At 42.1% G+C, this 16,077-nt stretch overlaps 1 protein-coding gene across 1 annotated transcript in view; it reads left to right on the plus strand.

Annotated features, from left to right (window-relative positions):
• LOC137320957 (aminopeptidase Q-like) overlaps positions 1 to 16,077 on the plus strand; it is a 131,285-nt gene that overhangs the window by 69,320 nt on the left and 45,888 nt on the right. Inside the window, exons 10-12 of the mRNA XM_067982986.1 lie at positions 1,789 to 1,952; positions 12,848 to 12,924; positions 13,824 to 13,960. Coding sequence (XP_067839087.1) covers positions 1,789 to 1,952; positions 12,848 to 12,924; positions 13,824 to 13,960 — 378 coding nt within the window. The remainder of the gene's footprint in view (positions 1 to 1,788; positions 1,953 to 12,847; positions 12,925 to 13,823; positions 13,961 to 16,077) is intronic.

Raw genomic sequence — 16,077 nt, forward strand, 5'->3', positions numbered from 1 at the left:
GTTGGGCTTGGGGGAAGCACTCCTGCTCCTCCGTACTGTGCTATAAAGGCACTTACCTGCAGTTTCAGGCCTTCTCGCCTCCTCTCACATGGCATGAAGGAGAAAGCCCGGGAATCCTGGCCCCCAGGGGCTAAAATCAAAAAAGCTTTGAAATCGGAGGCCTGCAACCTCCTTAAAAGCTTTTCACGCCCAATCCGTCTCCTAAGAGCGGGTTGGTCGCCCGCTCCTCGTCCCGCCCACGTGAAGACCAGAAATGGGCGGGTTGGGGGCGGGTTTCAGATTTTTGCAATTGTTACTGTCCCCCCACCCCCAACCCACCCATTGAAATAGCACAGGTGGTGATGCATCATATTAAAGGCAGCGACCTCTCCCTCCCCATAGTGGGACACCACCAAATAGTATTAATGTCACATTGAAACTGCGGGAATTTCAGTAGTGGCATAAAGAGAATAAAGTTCAGTCCATGAATCAAGCTTAACAAATGATTACTTGACATATTTTTCTATATATTTTGTTCAAAGACTATGAATGGAAAAGGTTATACATCTTTAGGAGAGCTCCATGCTCATTGAAATGGATAGGAAAATGTGCCTTGTTTCTCCTTCAGGGTACTCAGGAAATGGTAAAGCACTCGGTGTATTAGTTACACCATTTCATGTTGGAATTTCTCCAAAACACAACCAATTTATTATTACGTCATATCTAAACTTCTATAATGGTTGACTTTAGTTTATTAAATCCCCTAACATAGTACAGTAATTTGTCTGATACCTTTTATTAAGAATTACTTAGATTACAAAAACAGAAGCCAGTGTCTACATTTTATAATCTATTAATCTCACAGGTATCAAAGAAACCACCATTAAAAGTACAGAACAAACACACGTCATACCTGAAGTCATAAATTCCATAACAAATAAAACAACACATTTTTTGAGTTAAATATAAGAACGGTATTCAAAGATTCTGTCATAAGAATCTTATCCTTTTAAACAAAACCTTTTAAAAACATGGGGATGTATTTGAGATTCAAAATCCTCAACAACAGCAAATCCTTTTATTCTTCATTACAGACTGGTTTCAATTTTTTTAGTGCCCATTTCATTCACATTCAATACAGTGTCTGAACAGACTTCAGTATTTTTAATTGGTTTTGAAGTCATTCATATTCAGCCTTATGGTTTGAAAATAGATTTACATTTCATCCTTATGGCCTAGTGGAAATCATACGCTTTGTTTAAATGGGTGAAATGGCAATTTATATACTTCTACATTGATTGTTCATAGTCTCGATCAGTGAATAAAAGTTAACCAGAGTTTTTAAAATTGTTCTGATGGAGCAATCACAAATCACATTTTATTCTATGTTGAGTATATTTTTTTGCCAGTAGCAGTTGTTGCAGGAGATACCTTTCCCTCGATCTGAGTGATGTGTGATGACATCCACCTGCAAGGATTAACAATTCTAACATAATATTGCTTCAAGTTGATTGGTTGAGGAGACATAGAAATCCTTTCCCCGCTCACACAGCCCGGGAAAGAACGTTGCTGTTTTTTCAATTGGCATTTCAAGGAAGTTCCCCCCCAAAAAGAACACAGTAACTTATTGAGTGAGTTTAAATCCAATGAGTGGTGAGCACTGTTGGTTTGCCGCACAGAACAATTTCCAGCCAATAATTATGAGTTTATTGAGTGCCAGTCAACACTTGATTACTGGGAAATAATGATCAGCATATATAGTAGAAGCATAATTAATGAATTACTAATTAGTGACTTCTGCTTCACTAGGCTATAGATAGTCAGGATGCTATTCAGCTACCAGCATCGATAAAATCCATCATGGACACATGGACAATACAGGAAGGACTCCCTGTTATAACAGTTAACACATCAAGTGGCACCATAACACAGGAGCAGTACTTTGAAAATTCAGTGGAAAACAGAATTTCAAAGTACGTATGATATTCTACTTTCTAATATATTGTCAGACCAGCGATAGATCGGTAACTTCAACTACCTACCAGAGAGCAAAATTATTTCCATCCCTGCATTTGTGCTGTATATTTTGTCCTTCACATAATTCAGTATTTATTTCTATGCTTTTGCAAAGTTTTGCTAGATTACAGCCTGATCATTAATCTAAAATGTTATTGGGTGTGGTATTTTTGTTGTTGTTAAGGTGAGAATCCTTCTTTAAAAGGTTCTTTATTTCCTTTCTTCTTTTGAATCTCTTATATTATGCATCATCTAAGGCCAGAAAGAGTAATCAGAGGATCTGATGTCAAGTCTCTGAAACCAGCTACCCAGTGACTTTGGGTGAATTCTTCATCTAATTTCACCTCCTTCTCACAGCAGCATGACTGAGGTTGGAAATTAAGCATGTGGAGGGGGCGGGGTCACAGGTGTGAACCTACATCCCATCATTCCTTTGCCACTGGCTCGGTGCTCCAATAAATTGCGCCACTGTGGAACCACAGTGCTGGAAGTAAGTGCAAACTCCACTCCAGAAACAAATTTTGGTCATGCTGCCTTGGTTATCTGGGAGATTGAGAACATGGCAAACTGACCCGGGAGAGATCCCTTCCCACACCACTATAGGTCATTTTTTGGTAGATCAACCAAGTAATACTGATGTGTCTCCAGAGAAATCTGTGTTCACTGGATTGCTCTGATCAGATAGGAGAGCACTTGCTGGACTATCAGGGTTGTGTGTGGAGGGGTGGAGGGGGTGGAGCGAGGGAGCAGGAAATTGGGGAGAAAGTAAAATAGTGTTATTAAAATACTTATACCCATATAATCTTTCATGGAGTATGAGTCCCTTATCAAGTTTAATTCCATTGCAACATAATAACTGTTGGCTGCAACATTAAAACCATGTATAAGGAATAGTCTGAGGAAGCAAAACAAAATCAAGAAAGAAGAAAGCAAGATATCACCAGGACCCCTCCTCCCATCATTACCAACAGATTATCAACCATTATCCCAGTAGATAAATCAATCGTCTCCACCTACTAATATTTCTATTGATATTTCTTACTTTATGTCTTATTAAAAATATTACACCTGCATACACTTCCTGCCTACATAAGACTTCTTGTTATATTTTTGTCATACTTTTTGTCATCATAAATTCTTGTGTCCACCTTTGGAATGGGCTATGTTTATGTAAACATGCTAAACTGCAATTAAACAATTTGGCCATTGGGTAATTGTGAAGCAGAATTGTGAACTTTCTCTCACTTTTTTTTGAGCTCATTGTGTTTACTATCAGGCAGCTAAGGTTAGCATTTTAAGGGTATTTTTAACACAATCCCCACTGCTTGTAGCGGGCGTGTCCATGGGAACGCAATTCGACAACTATATGTGATGGCCGGTATAATGTAGTGGCGCTGTGAAGTTGTAGATCACAAATAAACTAAACAAGACTGCATACAATGCAACTAGCTTTATTTAAACTACAGTCAGTGCTTAATACAAACTCCATTCCTCTCCCTGGCCACTGTCTGAGGCTGAACCAGACTGTTTGCAACCTTGGCGTCCTATTTGACCCTGAATTAATCTTATGAGCCCATATCCTCTCCATCACCAAGACCACCCACTTCCACCTTGAGTAATATCACTAGTCTCCGCCCCGCCTCAGCTCATCTGCTGCTGAAACCCTCATCCATGCCTTTGTTACCTCTTGACCCTAATGCTGTCCTGGCCGGCCTCCCACCTTGCACCCTGTGTAATCTTGAGCTCATCCAAAACTATGCTGCCCATATTCTAACTCTCGCCAAGACCCATTCATCCATCACCCCTGTGCTCACTGACCTACATTGGCTCCCAGTCCGGCAGTGCCTCAATTTTAAAATTCTTATCCTTGTTTTCAAATTCCTCCATGGCCTCGCCCCTCCTTATCTCTGTAACCTCCTCAAGCCCTTCAATCCTCCGAGATCTTTCTGCTCCTCCAATTGCGGCCTCTTACGAATCCCCGATTTTCTTTGCTCCACCATTGATGGCCACGCCTTCAGCTGCTTAGGCCCTAAACTCTGAAAATCTCTTCCTAAACCTCTCCGCCCTTCTCTTCTCCTTTAATTTGCTCCTTAAAACCTGCCCCTTTGACCAAGCTTTTGGTCACCTGTCCTAATATCTTTTTATCTGGCTTGGTGTCAAATTCTGTTTGATAATTGCTCCTGTGAAGCTCTTTGGGTCGTTTTGCTACATTAAAGTTGTTGTTGTAACCCTACACCGTTTAGAGGGGATTAAAAGGGCTTCTATACATAAAAGGTAATTGAACATTAACGAGGTGTTTTCTCTTGCATTCAGTGCATCTGAATTATTGACCCTGAATTGATCTTACGAGCCCAGATATTTACTTATGTTTGTTCTTGTATTCTTGTATTCAGTGTACTTTATCGAGGTGCAAACTTATGGGTAAGCACTACTGTTTCTGCCCAAAATAAACGGAGCACTTAAATCGCTATAACACGCAACATTGAAATTGATGTTAATGCAAATGGTTAATGGTTGTCGCTTTTTGGCCAATATAATCGACTTCCCATTTCAAACGTGGACGTTTTAAATGGTGGGGACTGTATATACAAATTTAAGATTTTGCTAGACTAATATTTTATTTGTTCCTTTTAGATTTTTTACTTTCCCCCTGTGGTTTTTAATGGAGTAGTGTGATTCCCATTCTGTCGCTCGTTCACATACCTGTTTCCCGCTGCTGCCGCTCAGCACTCCCGCCAATTTAGATAAATATAATTTTTAACAAAATCTGGCCTACAAGTAATTATTTTTTCTTCAAGCCGCTACTACCACCTTACCAGTTGCCTAGTCAAGGCCCTGCTACTCGCTGGCATTGGCCCTGCACCCGTTCAAGACTCCCAGCTTGCCACCATAAGCCAATCACCCAATCAAGGCTTCACTGTGCCTGGCCCAGATAACACGGTGCTGGTGGCCTGGATCTGAATCTTGTGGTTCAGCTATTCCCCTAAATCTGTAGAAGACTGGCAAGGATGCCATTAATTAATAATTTATGGAACTGGTTGTAATCTTTTGGGGATCTGACAGGGATACAGTTAACTTATGGACCCAATGTCACATATGGGGACCTGGATTATGAAGCAGAGGACGTTAAAGTCATGTACCACATACAGTTTAGATGCATCAGGATGATGTCAGGGGTGGGAAACAATTGTTATGAAAGAAAGGAAGAAAGAACTTGCATTTATATAGTGCCCTTCATGACCTCAGGACAATCTAAAGTGTTGGGACTATTTCCACCACAGCAGGGAAGACAAGGAGGAGATTTAATAAAAGTTTTTAAAATTATGAAGAATTTTGATAGGTTGAATAGGGAACAAATTTCTTCTGGTTGGGGAATTATTGATGAGGGGTCATCAATTCAAAATTGTCACAAAGAGGGTCAAGAGAAAGATTAGGAGAAATGTCTTTAACACAGGGAATGGTCGAGGCAGAGGACATTGCACCTCTTAAAGAAAAGGTGGTTAAATATGTAAAGCAGGGGAAGATGTGGGACTAAGCGGAGAGTGCAGGGCAGTGGGATTAGTTTTGGATCACTCCAACAAACAGCTGGCACAGACATGATGGACTGAATGGCCTCTTGTGCTGTAAATGTCAATGGTCATCCAGGGACAAGCAATATGACATGGTGTTCTGGATAATGTTCTCCAGCTGAGCTCAGTGCGGATGTTTACAGACAGGTAAATAATGAGTTCTGGAAATGTTTGACTCAAGATCCCTCTTGTGCTTATAACAGAGATACAACAATATACTTTATTGAGTCATTAACTCCTGATAAGTTGCACATAGGCTCATGGCAAAGAAGTTAGAAAGGTAGGAGAAGGGGAGGGGCAGCCACCAAAGGGATCAAGCTATAGAAGGAGAGGGAGCAACCCCAGAGGGGGGGTGAAGGGAAATCAGAGAGGAATATAGGGGGCAACTAATGAGTGAGAGATGGGGGTAAGTACGAGGGGGAATATGAAGCATGAAGCTGTGAGGGGCATCAGGCAGATAGGGAGAGATAGTGACCTGGCAAGGATAATAAATCGGTTACCTGGGATGAAAGGGGTCAGTGGTGATAGGAGAATTGGGAAGGAATTTGTGTTTGTTTTAGTGACACTCTCTTTTTATTTCCATTTGCAGTGTTTGTATTGTTAACCACAGCTCTACTGTTTCAAGTTTCACTCCCATATTTCTCTTTCTTTTAATTTTGCTCCCACTCTGGCATTTTGTTCACTCTCGCTAGTGGTGTTTGTATTTTTCAGTTCAATTCTTTTTTAATTACTATGCTTCTCCTATAAAGTCCTACTCCTGATTTTCTGCTTTTTTAAAAAAAATCTACACACTATGAAACCTCTCAAGTGCTTATAAAAATATTATTTTCAGTTTTTCTCACAATTTTCCCCTCATAATTCTCTTCATCATTATTGCCCTGAGTGCTTCTTTTGTGCTTGGACCTCATCCCACCAACCTCTTCTGTGCTCACCACTTGCCACCACCAAATCCTTAACTTTCCTTCTCAAATTTTTCAAAACTTCCTGTTTATCCCAAACCTCTACAAAAATATAAAAACCTTTTGAATATACAATTTTCTTCAAACTTTCAATTTCTTACATTCATCTATTATGTATTAAAAATGGTGGCTGGGTCACAGCATTCCATTTCAAAATGCACTGAAAACACCTACGTCAACTGACCCTTCCTGCAATACCTGTTCTGCTTGTAGATAGCACTGTGATAGGGGTTTTCTGCTGATGTCTTCTGTATGTTGCAGCATCAACACCTCCCTCCACCCCACTCCCCCCACTCCCCCATTCTATCTGGGTGTGTGCATTGTTTTACTTCAGAATGGATTTGGTGAAGAAATTATAAGGTCTATGTTTTGTGTGTGTGTACACATGGGAGCATGTCTAAATATGTTTGTATATATATAGGTATAATTATATCTCTCCTTAATCCTTTTGTCTATGCAAAAAAATATTTTAAAAATTATAAAGTAATGTTGGTATGGTTCTTAATGAATACTTTGGTCTGTCCTCACAAAAGAGAGGGATGATGCTGACATTGTAGTTGAGGAGGAGTGCAAAATATTGGATGGGATAAACTTAGTGAGAGAGGAAATATTAAGGGGATTAGCACCTTTTGAAAGTAGATAAATCACCAGGGCCGGATGAAATGTATCCCAGGCTGTTAGAAGAAGCAAGGGAGGAAATAGCAGTGGCTCTAACCATCATTTTCCAATCCTCACTGGATACAGGCGTGGTGCCGGAGGTTTGGAGGACTGCTAACGTTGTGCCATTGTTTAAACAGGGAGCGAGGGATAGACCGAGTAATTACAGGCCAGTCAGTCTAACCTTGGAATCAATTCTGAGGGACAGGATAAACCATTGTTTAGAAAGGCACAGATTAATCAAGGACAGTCAGCATGGATTTGTAAGGGAGGGTCGGGTCTGACTAACTTGATTGAATTTTTCGAGGAGGTAATAAGGAGGGTTGATGAGGGTAGTGCATTTGATGTAGTCTACATGGATTTTAGCAAGGCTTTTGACAAGGTTCCACATGGCAGACTGATCAAAAAAGTACAAGCCCATGGGATCCAAGGGAAAGTGGCAAGTTGGATCCAAAATTGGCTCAGTGGCAGGATGCAAAAGGTAATGGTCGAGGGTGTTTTTGTGACTGGAAGGCTGTTTCCAGTGGGGTTCCACAGGGCTCAGTACTACATCCCTTGCTTTTTGTGGTCTATATTAATGATTTGGACTTAAATATAGGGGGCATGATTAAGAAGTTTGCAGATGATACAAAAATTGGCCGTGTGGTTGATAGTGAGGGGGAAAGCTGTAAACTGCAGGAAGATATCAATGGACTGGTCAGGTGGGCAGAAAAGTGGCAAATGGAATTCAATCCAGAGAAGTGTAAGGTGATGCATTTGGGGAGGGCAAACAAGGCAAGGGAATACACAAAAAATGGGAGGATACTGAGAGGTGTAGAGGAAGTGAGGGACCCTGGAGTGCTTGTCCACAGATCCCTGAAGATACCAGGACAGGTAGATAAGGTGGTTAAGAAGGCATATGGAATACTTTCCTTTATTAGCTGAGGCATAGAATATAAAAGCAGGGAGGTTATGCTGGAACTGTATAAAACACTGGTTAGGCCACAGCTTGAGTACTGTGTACAGTTCTGGTCACCGCATTACAGGAAGGATGTAATTGCACTAGAGAGGGTGCAGAGGAGATTTATGAGGATGTTGTCAAGACTGGAGAATTTTAGCTATGAGGAAAGATTGGATAGGCTGGGGTTGTTCTCTTTGGAACAGAGGAGGCTGAGGAGTGATTTAATTGAGGTGTACAAAATTATGAGGGGCTTAGATAGAGTCAATAGGAAGGACCTATTTCCCTTAGCAGAAATGTCAATAACCAGGTGGCATAGATTTAAAGTAATTGGTAAAAGGATTAGCGGTGAGCTGATGAAAATTTTTTTCACCCAGAGGGTGGTGGGGGTCTGGAACTCACTGCCTGAGGGAGTGGTAGAGGCAGAAACCCTCAACTTATTTAAAAAGTACCTGGATGTGCATCTGAAGTGCCATGACCAATAAGGCTACGGACCACGTGCTGGAAAGTGGGATTAGGCTGGGTGGCTCATTTTCGGCCGGCGTGGACATGATGGGCTGTGCTGTAAATTCTCTATGATTCTAAATTGCTCCTTAATTCTTGACATATACTAATCCTATATTTTATGAATATACATAAATCTTACATTTATGATACTTATATGTTCTGTTTTTATTTTAAAAATATTTGTATTTATATTTTCATTTTTATTAATTATCAATTGATAGAGGTAGATATAGCTTTGATGTATATGTCTCATGTACATGTTTAGTAATCTGACTCTGTACCCCAAATATTTATATATTTATAGTAACAGCTTCAGGCAGGAGAAGGACTTTGGTCCATCTAACCCACCCATCCACAGTATTCCCTTGGTGTATTTCTAATAGCCCTGAATCCCATTTGTTAACAAAAACCTGTCTAGTTTCTTACTTGAAACTCATTAGGGTGTCTTAATCCACTATTTTGTATTAAAATTATTATCTTAATGGCGAGAAACTGGAAAGTACTGCAGTACAAAGGGATCTGGGGGTCCTAGTGCAAGAAAATCAAAAAGTTAGTATGCAGGTGCAGCAGGTGATCAAGAAGGCCAATGGAATGTTGGCTTTTATTGCTTGGGGGATAGAATATAAAAAAAGGGAGATATTGCTGCAGTTATATAAGGTATTGGTGAGACCGCACCTGGAATACTGCATACAGTTTTGGTGTCCATACTTAAGAAAAGACATACTTGCTGTCGAGGCAGTACAAAGAAGGTTCACTCGGTTAATCCCAGGGATGAGGGGGTGGACATATGAGGAGAGGTTGAGTAGATTGGGACTCTACTCATTGGAGTTCAGAAGATTGAGAGGCGATCTTATTGAAACATATAAGATTGTGAAGGGGCTTGATCGGGTGGATGCGGTAAGGATGTTCCCAAGGATGGGTGAAGCTAGAACTAGGGGGCATAATCTTAGAATAAGGGGCTGCTCTTTCAAAACTGAGATGAGGAGAAACTTCTTCACTCAGAGGGTAGTAGGTCTGTGGAATTTGCTGCCCCAGGAAGCTGTGGAAGCTACATCATTAAATAAATTTAAAACGGAAATAGACAGTTTCCTAGAAGTAAAGGGGATTTGGGGTTACGGGGAGCGGGCAGGAAATTGGACATGAATTTAGATTTGAGGTTAGGATCAGATCAGCCATGATCTTATTGAATGGCGGAGCAGGCTCGAGGGGCCGATTGGCCTACTCCTGCTCCTATTTCTTATGTTCTTATGTAAAATCACTTTGCAACATTCTATTTGAAAATGTATTGAAGGATCAAATGTCAGGCTCTGTCAATGGTAAAATCCATTTTATAAGTGTCAACATTACTTGCAGTATCTACTGTGCCCATAGGAGGCGCTGTGATCGGCATTTACAATGATAAACTGCTGTCACATAACAGGGTATAATTTGCTGTGGCAGGTCATCTGATGGCATCTGCTATTAGTTAGACTTGCTCTAGCCCATTAATTTTTTGCCTGGCGAGTTGCTGAAAGTGCGAGCTGATAACGTTGCAGCGAGGGAAACAGGGCATCTGGGACCTGAGTGAACAGGGCAAGCAACTGTGTATCTCCTTAACCAATCAGATTGAAGGATTGTGAAATTAACAGTGCAAGGATGAGGAAGGAAGTGTAAATTAGAGTGGGTGAATTCAATGTCAAATCAGGTACAAAAAGAGAAATAAAGAGAGGGAAAGAAAGATTAGATTGAAAGAGAGAAAAAAGAGGCAAAGCAAAATTAAAAATAATTTAAAGTTTTACCTTTTTAAAATCACCAACAATTAAAACCTGAAGGAAATCGACTCCACACTTGTAATAGTTAATTTTCAATGCCAGAGAGGTTGACTGTCAGCAATTAATACTTATCACATCATTAAAAGAGTACTTAGACTGAAATGGCCAAGATTTAACTTTCTGTGACCAGTTTAGTTTGTATCTACCGCGCAAATACAGGAACTTCACACCATTCAACGCATTTCAATGGTGAGACAGACAGCGAGATGCTGTTTTCGTTAAGCTAACGGTGGAGCGGCACATCTTGGACAGCAACTTTTAGATATCCGTGTTTAACTGCGCATCTGCCCCTCGCCTGAAGTTTCTGTAGCATTTACGCATAAATTTCAATGGGCACCATTAGCCTCACTGTTACTTTGACAACAAATTTTTGCCCGATATTAGTTCCAAACCCATGTCTGGTTCAGTAATTTTAAACTGTCAAGCAGCTTGCAGTTCCTCTATGAAGCCACTGGATGACAGCAAAACTTTCAATTTTTTTCTTCGTGCACAATATTAATGATGGCCCAATTGTTTTTTTACTCTTCCCACACCTCCCGAAGTAAACCCCCAAATATCCTTCAGAATAAGATAGGTAGTAACTGGGCAATATTTCCCCTAAACCCCTCCTCCTCATGCCATTGATTTGGACTCTTCCACCCTATGTTGGCTCACCGCAAACCCCCATCCCAATGGCAGTGACTTTAAACCCGCAGGTGTAATGTTACCTCGCCACTGCACTCCCCACCCCCACAGGTAGACATGTTCAGGGTATTGAGTGGGAATTTTGGCCTCCTTGACCCCTCCCCCAACCAGCACTGTAAAAAAAAATATTGGTCCAGCACCAAGTGTAGTCTTCCTGAGGACGAGTTTGGACACTATTGAGCGACACTGGTGGTAATTTATGGCCTGCTTAAATGTAAATGGATATTGAGCTGCCCCAGCCCCCCTTCCTCCCCTCTAGGAGGCCCAGATGGCAGCTGCATGATCTCAGAGGCTCCCAGTGGGGTAGGCTTGTTGTATTAGCAGGGGGCAGCGGCCCGCTCTTGGAGCCAAGTCTGTGGCAAGTGGGAAGCTTACCTTCAATTTAAACAACGATAAAGCTCCTCTCTTCCATCAAGTTAGATTAGCCCGCTGTGGGCTGAGGAGGACAGGAAAGGATATTGGCCTGGTACCTGGCTCCGGGGGTTGCAACCATAGTCCCTCCTCCCTTATTGGCTTGGGGCCATAAGAATGGGGCACTGACGAATCAATACAATTACATTAATTGTCAGTAATATCTTTTAATGCACAGCATTTCCATTGATCACTACTGAAAGGCCAAATGAATATCCAGACGATACCAGGGCAACGCTTAGGGACAGGTAGGGCTTGTATAACTCTCCCTGCCTGGCAGAAACCATGAGACGTTTACATAGGCAAAACCTACAATAAATGTGGACATAGAAAATTATAATGGAAAAGCGTTGACACAAAATGTGTGACAAAAACATAACAGGATGGCAAGTGGTGCAGACAGGCTGTACACAATGACATAAGATATTGAATGAGATATAGAATCATAGAAAGGTTACAGAACGGAAGGAGGTCATTCGGCCTATCGAATCCGTGCTGGCTCTATGCAAGAGCAATCCAGCTAATCCCACTCCCCCGCCTTATCCCCGTAGCCCTGCAATTTTTTTCCTTTAAAGTACTTATCTAGTTCCCTTTTGAAGGCCATGATTCAATCTGCCTCCACCATCCTGCCTGGCAGTGCAATCCAAATCATAACCACTCGCTGTGTAAAAAAGGTTTTCCTCATGTCACCTTTCATTCTTTCGCCAATCACCATAAATCTATGTCCTCTGGTTCTTGACCCTTCCGCCAATCGGAACAGTTTCTCTCTATCTATTCTGTCGAGACCCTTCATGATTTTAAATACCTCTATTAAATCTCCTCTCAACCTTCTCTGTTCCAAGGAGAACAACCCCAGCTTTTCCAGTCTATCCATGTAACTAAAGTCCCTCATCCCTGGAATCATTCCAGTAAATCTTTTTTGCACCCTCTCTAAGGCCTTCACATCCTTCCTAAAGTGCGGTGCCCAGAACTGGACAAAATACTCCAGTTGTGGTCGAACCAATGTTTCATAACTTCCTTGCTTTTGTACTCTATGTCTCTATTTATACGGCCCAGGATCTCGTATGCTTTTTTAATCTGATAGATAAAAAAAATCAAAGCATTATAGAAAATAAGGATAAAATGTATGACAAAAAATGGGGACTGAATTCTCCTGTCGAATTATTTCCAATGTCCTCTAACCCACTTCAACTGAAGACCAACTGATCTTGACTTAATGTGTGCAAGGCCACAGGAGGTGAACTAAATATTCATAGCAAAACAGTAATAAGCATTCAGAAATTTAACCTCTCCTACCATTCCATTATTTCTTTTTAGCTCCTCATGGTTTGTTCCTATTTTCTGGATGAAGAATGGATTTGTGCAACCACTTCTCTGGCTTGAGAAAAAACATAGTAAGTACATTTATAAAATAGTATGTCTCCATACTCCATCTTAGGGTAAAGCCTCGTTTCATGCTCCCTGTTGAATTAAGTAGAAAATATTACCAATCAGAAAACATTACCAATCTGGCAAAGGCAACAACAAAAACACATTTACTGAAACAAACTCGGGGTAATTTTCTGTCGTTACGTTCCTGATCATGAACTTCACCTGCTGTCTGCGTTTATTGGAAATTCAGGCACACATTGCACCTGATTTTCCAACCAGTATTTTCCAATATGTGATGCGACCAAGGATTCCCCGCCCCGGGGAGCATGAAGTCAGAAAATTAACTCTTTGCTCAAAGATATCAGCAACATTCGGTTATGTTCCTTTAGTTATTGGAAATAATGAAACCAAGTTAATGGAAATACCTTCAGGAAAATGCTTTATTGTTGTGGTTTATGACATAATGTCATGGTATTGGATCACCTCTTACCGTAACTCAGAGAATGTCCAAGCTTTTTAACTTTTGGGGCTGCTTAAGCACTTACCATGGAGCTTCATGTGGCACATACAGAGGCCGATATTGCAGTCTGGGTACGGTATCGATGGGATTGCTGCTATTCGGGCGCTGCATAATATGAACACTGCTGCACATTGTGAATGGAATTTTTTGATGTTGCGAAACTGTCAAATGACATTCATCCCCTACAGCTACAGCAGGAAGTGGGAGCTGGAGGTGATGCTAAAGGAGGAGTCAGATTGGGAATGATTTTCACAAACACTGACTCCAAAATGCTGACTGTCCTGAAATGGTGGGCAGTTGATATACATTACTAGTGGTACACACTATTAAATGTTCACAAATACTTTGTAGTAAGCAGAAACTATTGTACTGTTGATTTTTTTTCTTGGTGCTTGTACATAGTGACATATCCTGAGGTAAAACTTCCTGCAGATGAAGAATGGATCCTGGTAAATATCAATATATCCGGCTTCTATAGAGTTAACTACGATGATTCAAATTGGCACCAACTAAGTCTACAACTAAACAAAGACCCATCTGTAAGTTATACTCTTCTTACCCTTCTTAAAAACTTAAGGAAGGAATGCCAGTCAGTTTATATTGTCTTATAATGGAATGTCCAGTTAGCAATCACTGAACACATAACAACAATGTGCATTTCTGAACCACTTCTCACGTGCAGAAAGATGACTCAGTGCTTTACAGGACTGTGGTTAAAGAGCAGATACCGAGCAGGAGTGTGAAAGTGAAAAAGAGGGATGGAAAGGTGAAAGCACAATTCAAAAGAAGGATCTTAAGGAGACTTTTGAAGATAGGGGCGGAAGTGACAAGATGGAGGTGCTGTGGAGACAGTTATGGGAGAACATAGTGGGCTGCACTAATAGTGGAGTGGCGGGAGGGGACAATAATCCAGGCTGCTGCTGGAGGAGCAGTGAGTGCATACAGTGATGAACGGTTAGAGGAGATCACTGAGGTCAGGTCAGGTGAACCCACAGTAGGATTTGAAGATGAGAACCAAGATCTTTAAATCAATACAGTACTGCACAGGGAACCAGTGGAGCCTGGAAAACTCAGGGATGATGGGGGCACTGACCTTGTTACAGATGACAATGAAAATTGTGGTATTTTGGATGAGTTGTAGTTTGTGGGAACCAGGAAGTCAACAAGCAGAGTCAGCAAATTTGAGCCTTGAGGTAATAAAATCATTGGTAAGCAACAGAGGAGAGAAGGGAGAGGAAAGGTAGAGGCCGGTGCAGTTTCGTAGATGAAGGAAAGTGGTCTTGATGATGAATTTGATGTGGAGAAATCCCAACAGTGACCACATTGCTTTCATTTTGTGACAATCCATGGTGCTACAAATATTTGAAGGAGTAGGTTGAATGGACAGATGGCTGCTGGGCACCAGGGCTTTCCCGTGCTGTCCTGGATATTAACACCAGTCAGGAACCTCCACACCAAGATAGAGCAAGAATACAATGAGGTTCATGTGACCGCTCAAATTATGGTGGAGCACACAATCAGGATGTTAAAACAACACTTCTGATGCCTGAACAGATCAGGTCGGGTCCTATTCCACAGCCTCAAGAAAGTATTGAAGATCATTTGCGTCTGCACAACTTCACCATTAATAGAGTGGAACCCATGTGACTAGAATGGCTATGAACAGAACTGCAGTTGCTGGGGATTCCACTGATTTGTGTCTGACAGGAGCTGCCTACCAAGCCAAACTGGTTAATCAGCAGAAACTCTCAATGCAGCCCTCTGAGAATCTTCACAGTTCCCCGCATGGAATGGCATAGAATATAAAGCTGTGCTGCTCCAACCTGGTGGAGACCAGGCGAGGGCAGTTAAAACGAGGGGATTGAATTACCCCCTCCGATCCCGCTGCCTCCCTGATGGGTCCAAATATTAACCTTCTGTTTTGAGCAGGACACCAGACCATGCTGACAGGGTCCTGTTTAAATAAGCAGATCGGGGCTGGGTGCCCTCGCCTGGTCTCCACCAGGTTGGAGCAGCACAGCTTTATATTCTATGCCATTCCATGCGGGGAACTGTGAAGATTCTCAGAGGGCTGCATTGAGACTTTCTGCTGATTAACCAGTTTGGCTTGGTAGGCAGCTCCTGTCAGACACAAATCAGTGGAATCCCCATCATCGGGACACGATCTGCTATTTTAGTCCGAGGCCTGAACGGGGCAACAGTGACAGCTCCCCCATCAAGCCAGACCTTTCAGGAGCTGGATAGTGGGTCAGGAGAGAGCCAGGCAGATAAGATTTATTTATTAGGTTTCTTTGTGCGTCAGGAGTGCTCCTCTGGGCCTCACAAGGAAACTTTGGGCCTCCCTTACCCTGGACACCCACCTCCCCGATCACCTTTGCCCTTCGAACCCCCCTTCCCTCTCCCCCCTCCCCCCTTACCACTTACCTGACTGCCAGGGACAGTTCCCTTGGGTCCCTGGCTGTGGCCTCCTGCCTGCAATCTCCTGCTCCCGCCTGCCGGCCAGGTCGTGCTACTGACCAGGTTCAGGTGGGACTCCAATGAAAGTTATGGTAATGAGGCCCGGCCATTAAGATGAGTCGGGCCTCCACATCCCCGGACTCTCTGGGTGCACCGCCCACTTCGGGGCTCACGTGCATCGTTACCTCCCTCCCCCGCT

The sequence above is a fragment of the Heptranchias perlo genome, chromosome 4, assembly GCF_035084215.1.
Source record: "Heptranchias perlo isolate sHepPer1 chromosome 4, sHepPer1.hap1, whole genome shotgun sequence".
Lineage (NCBI taxonomy): Eukaryota > Metazoa > Chordata > Chondrichthyes > Hexanchiformes > Hexanchidae > Heptranchias > Heptranchias perlo.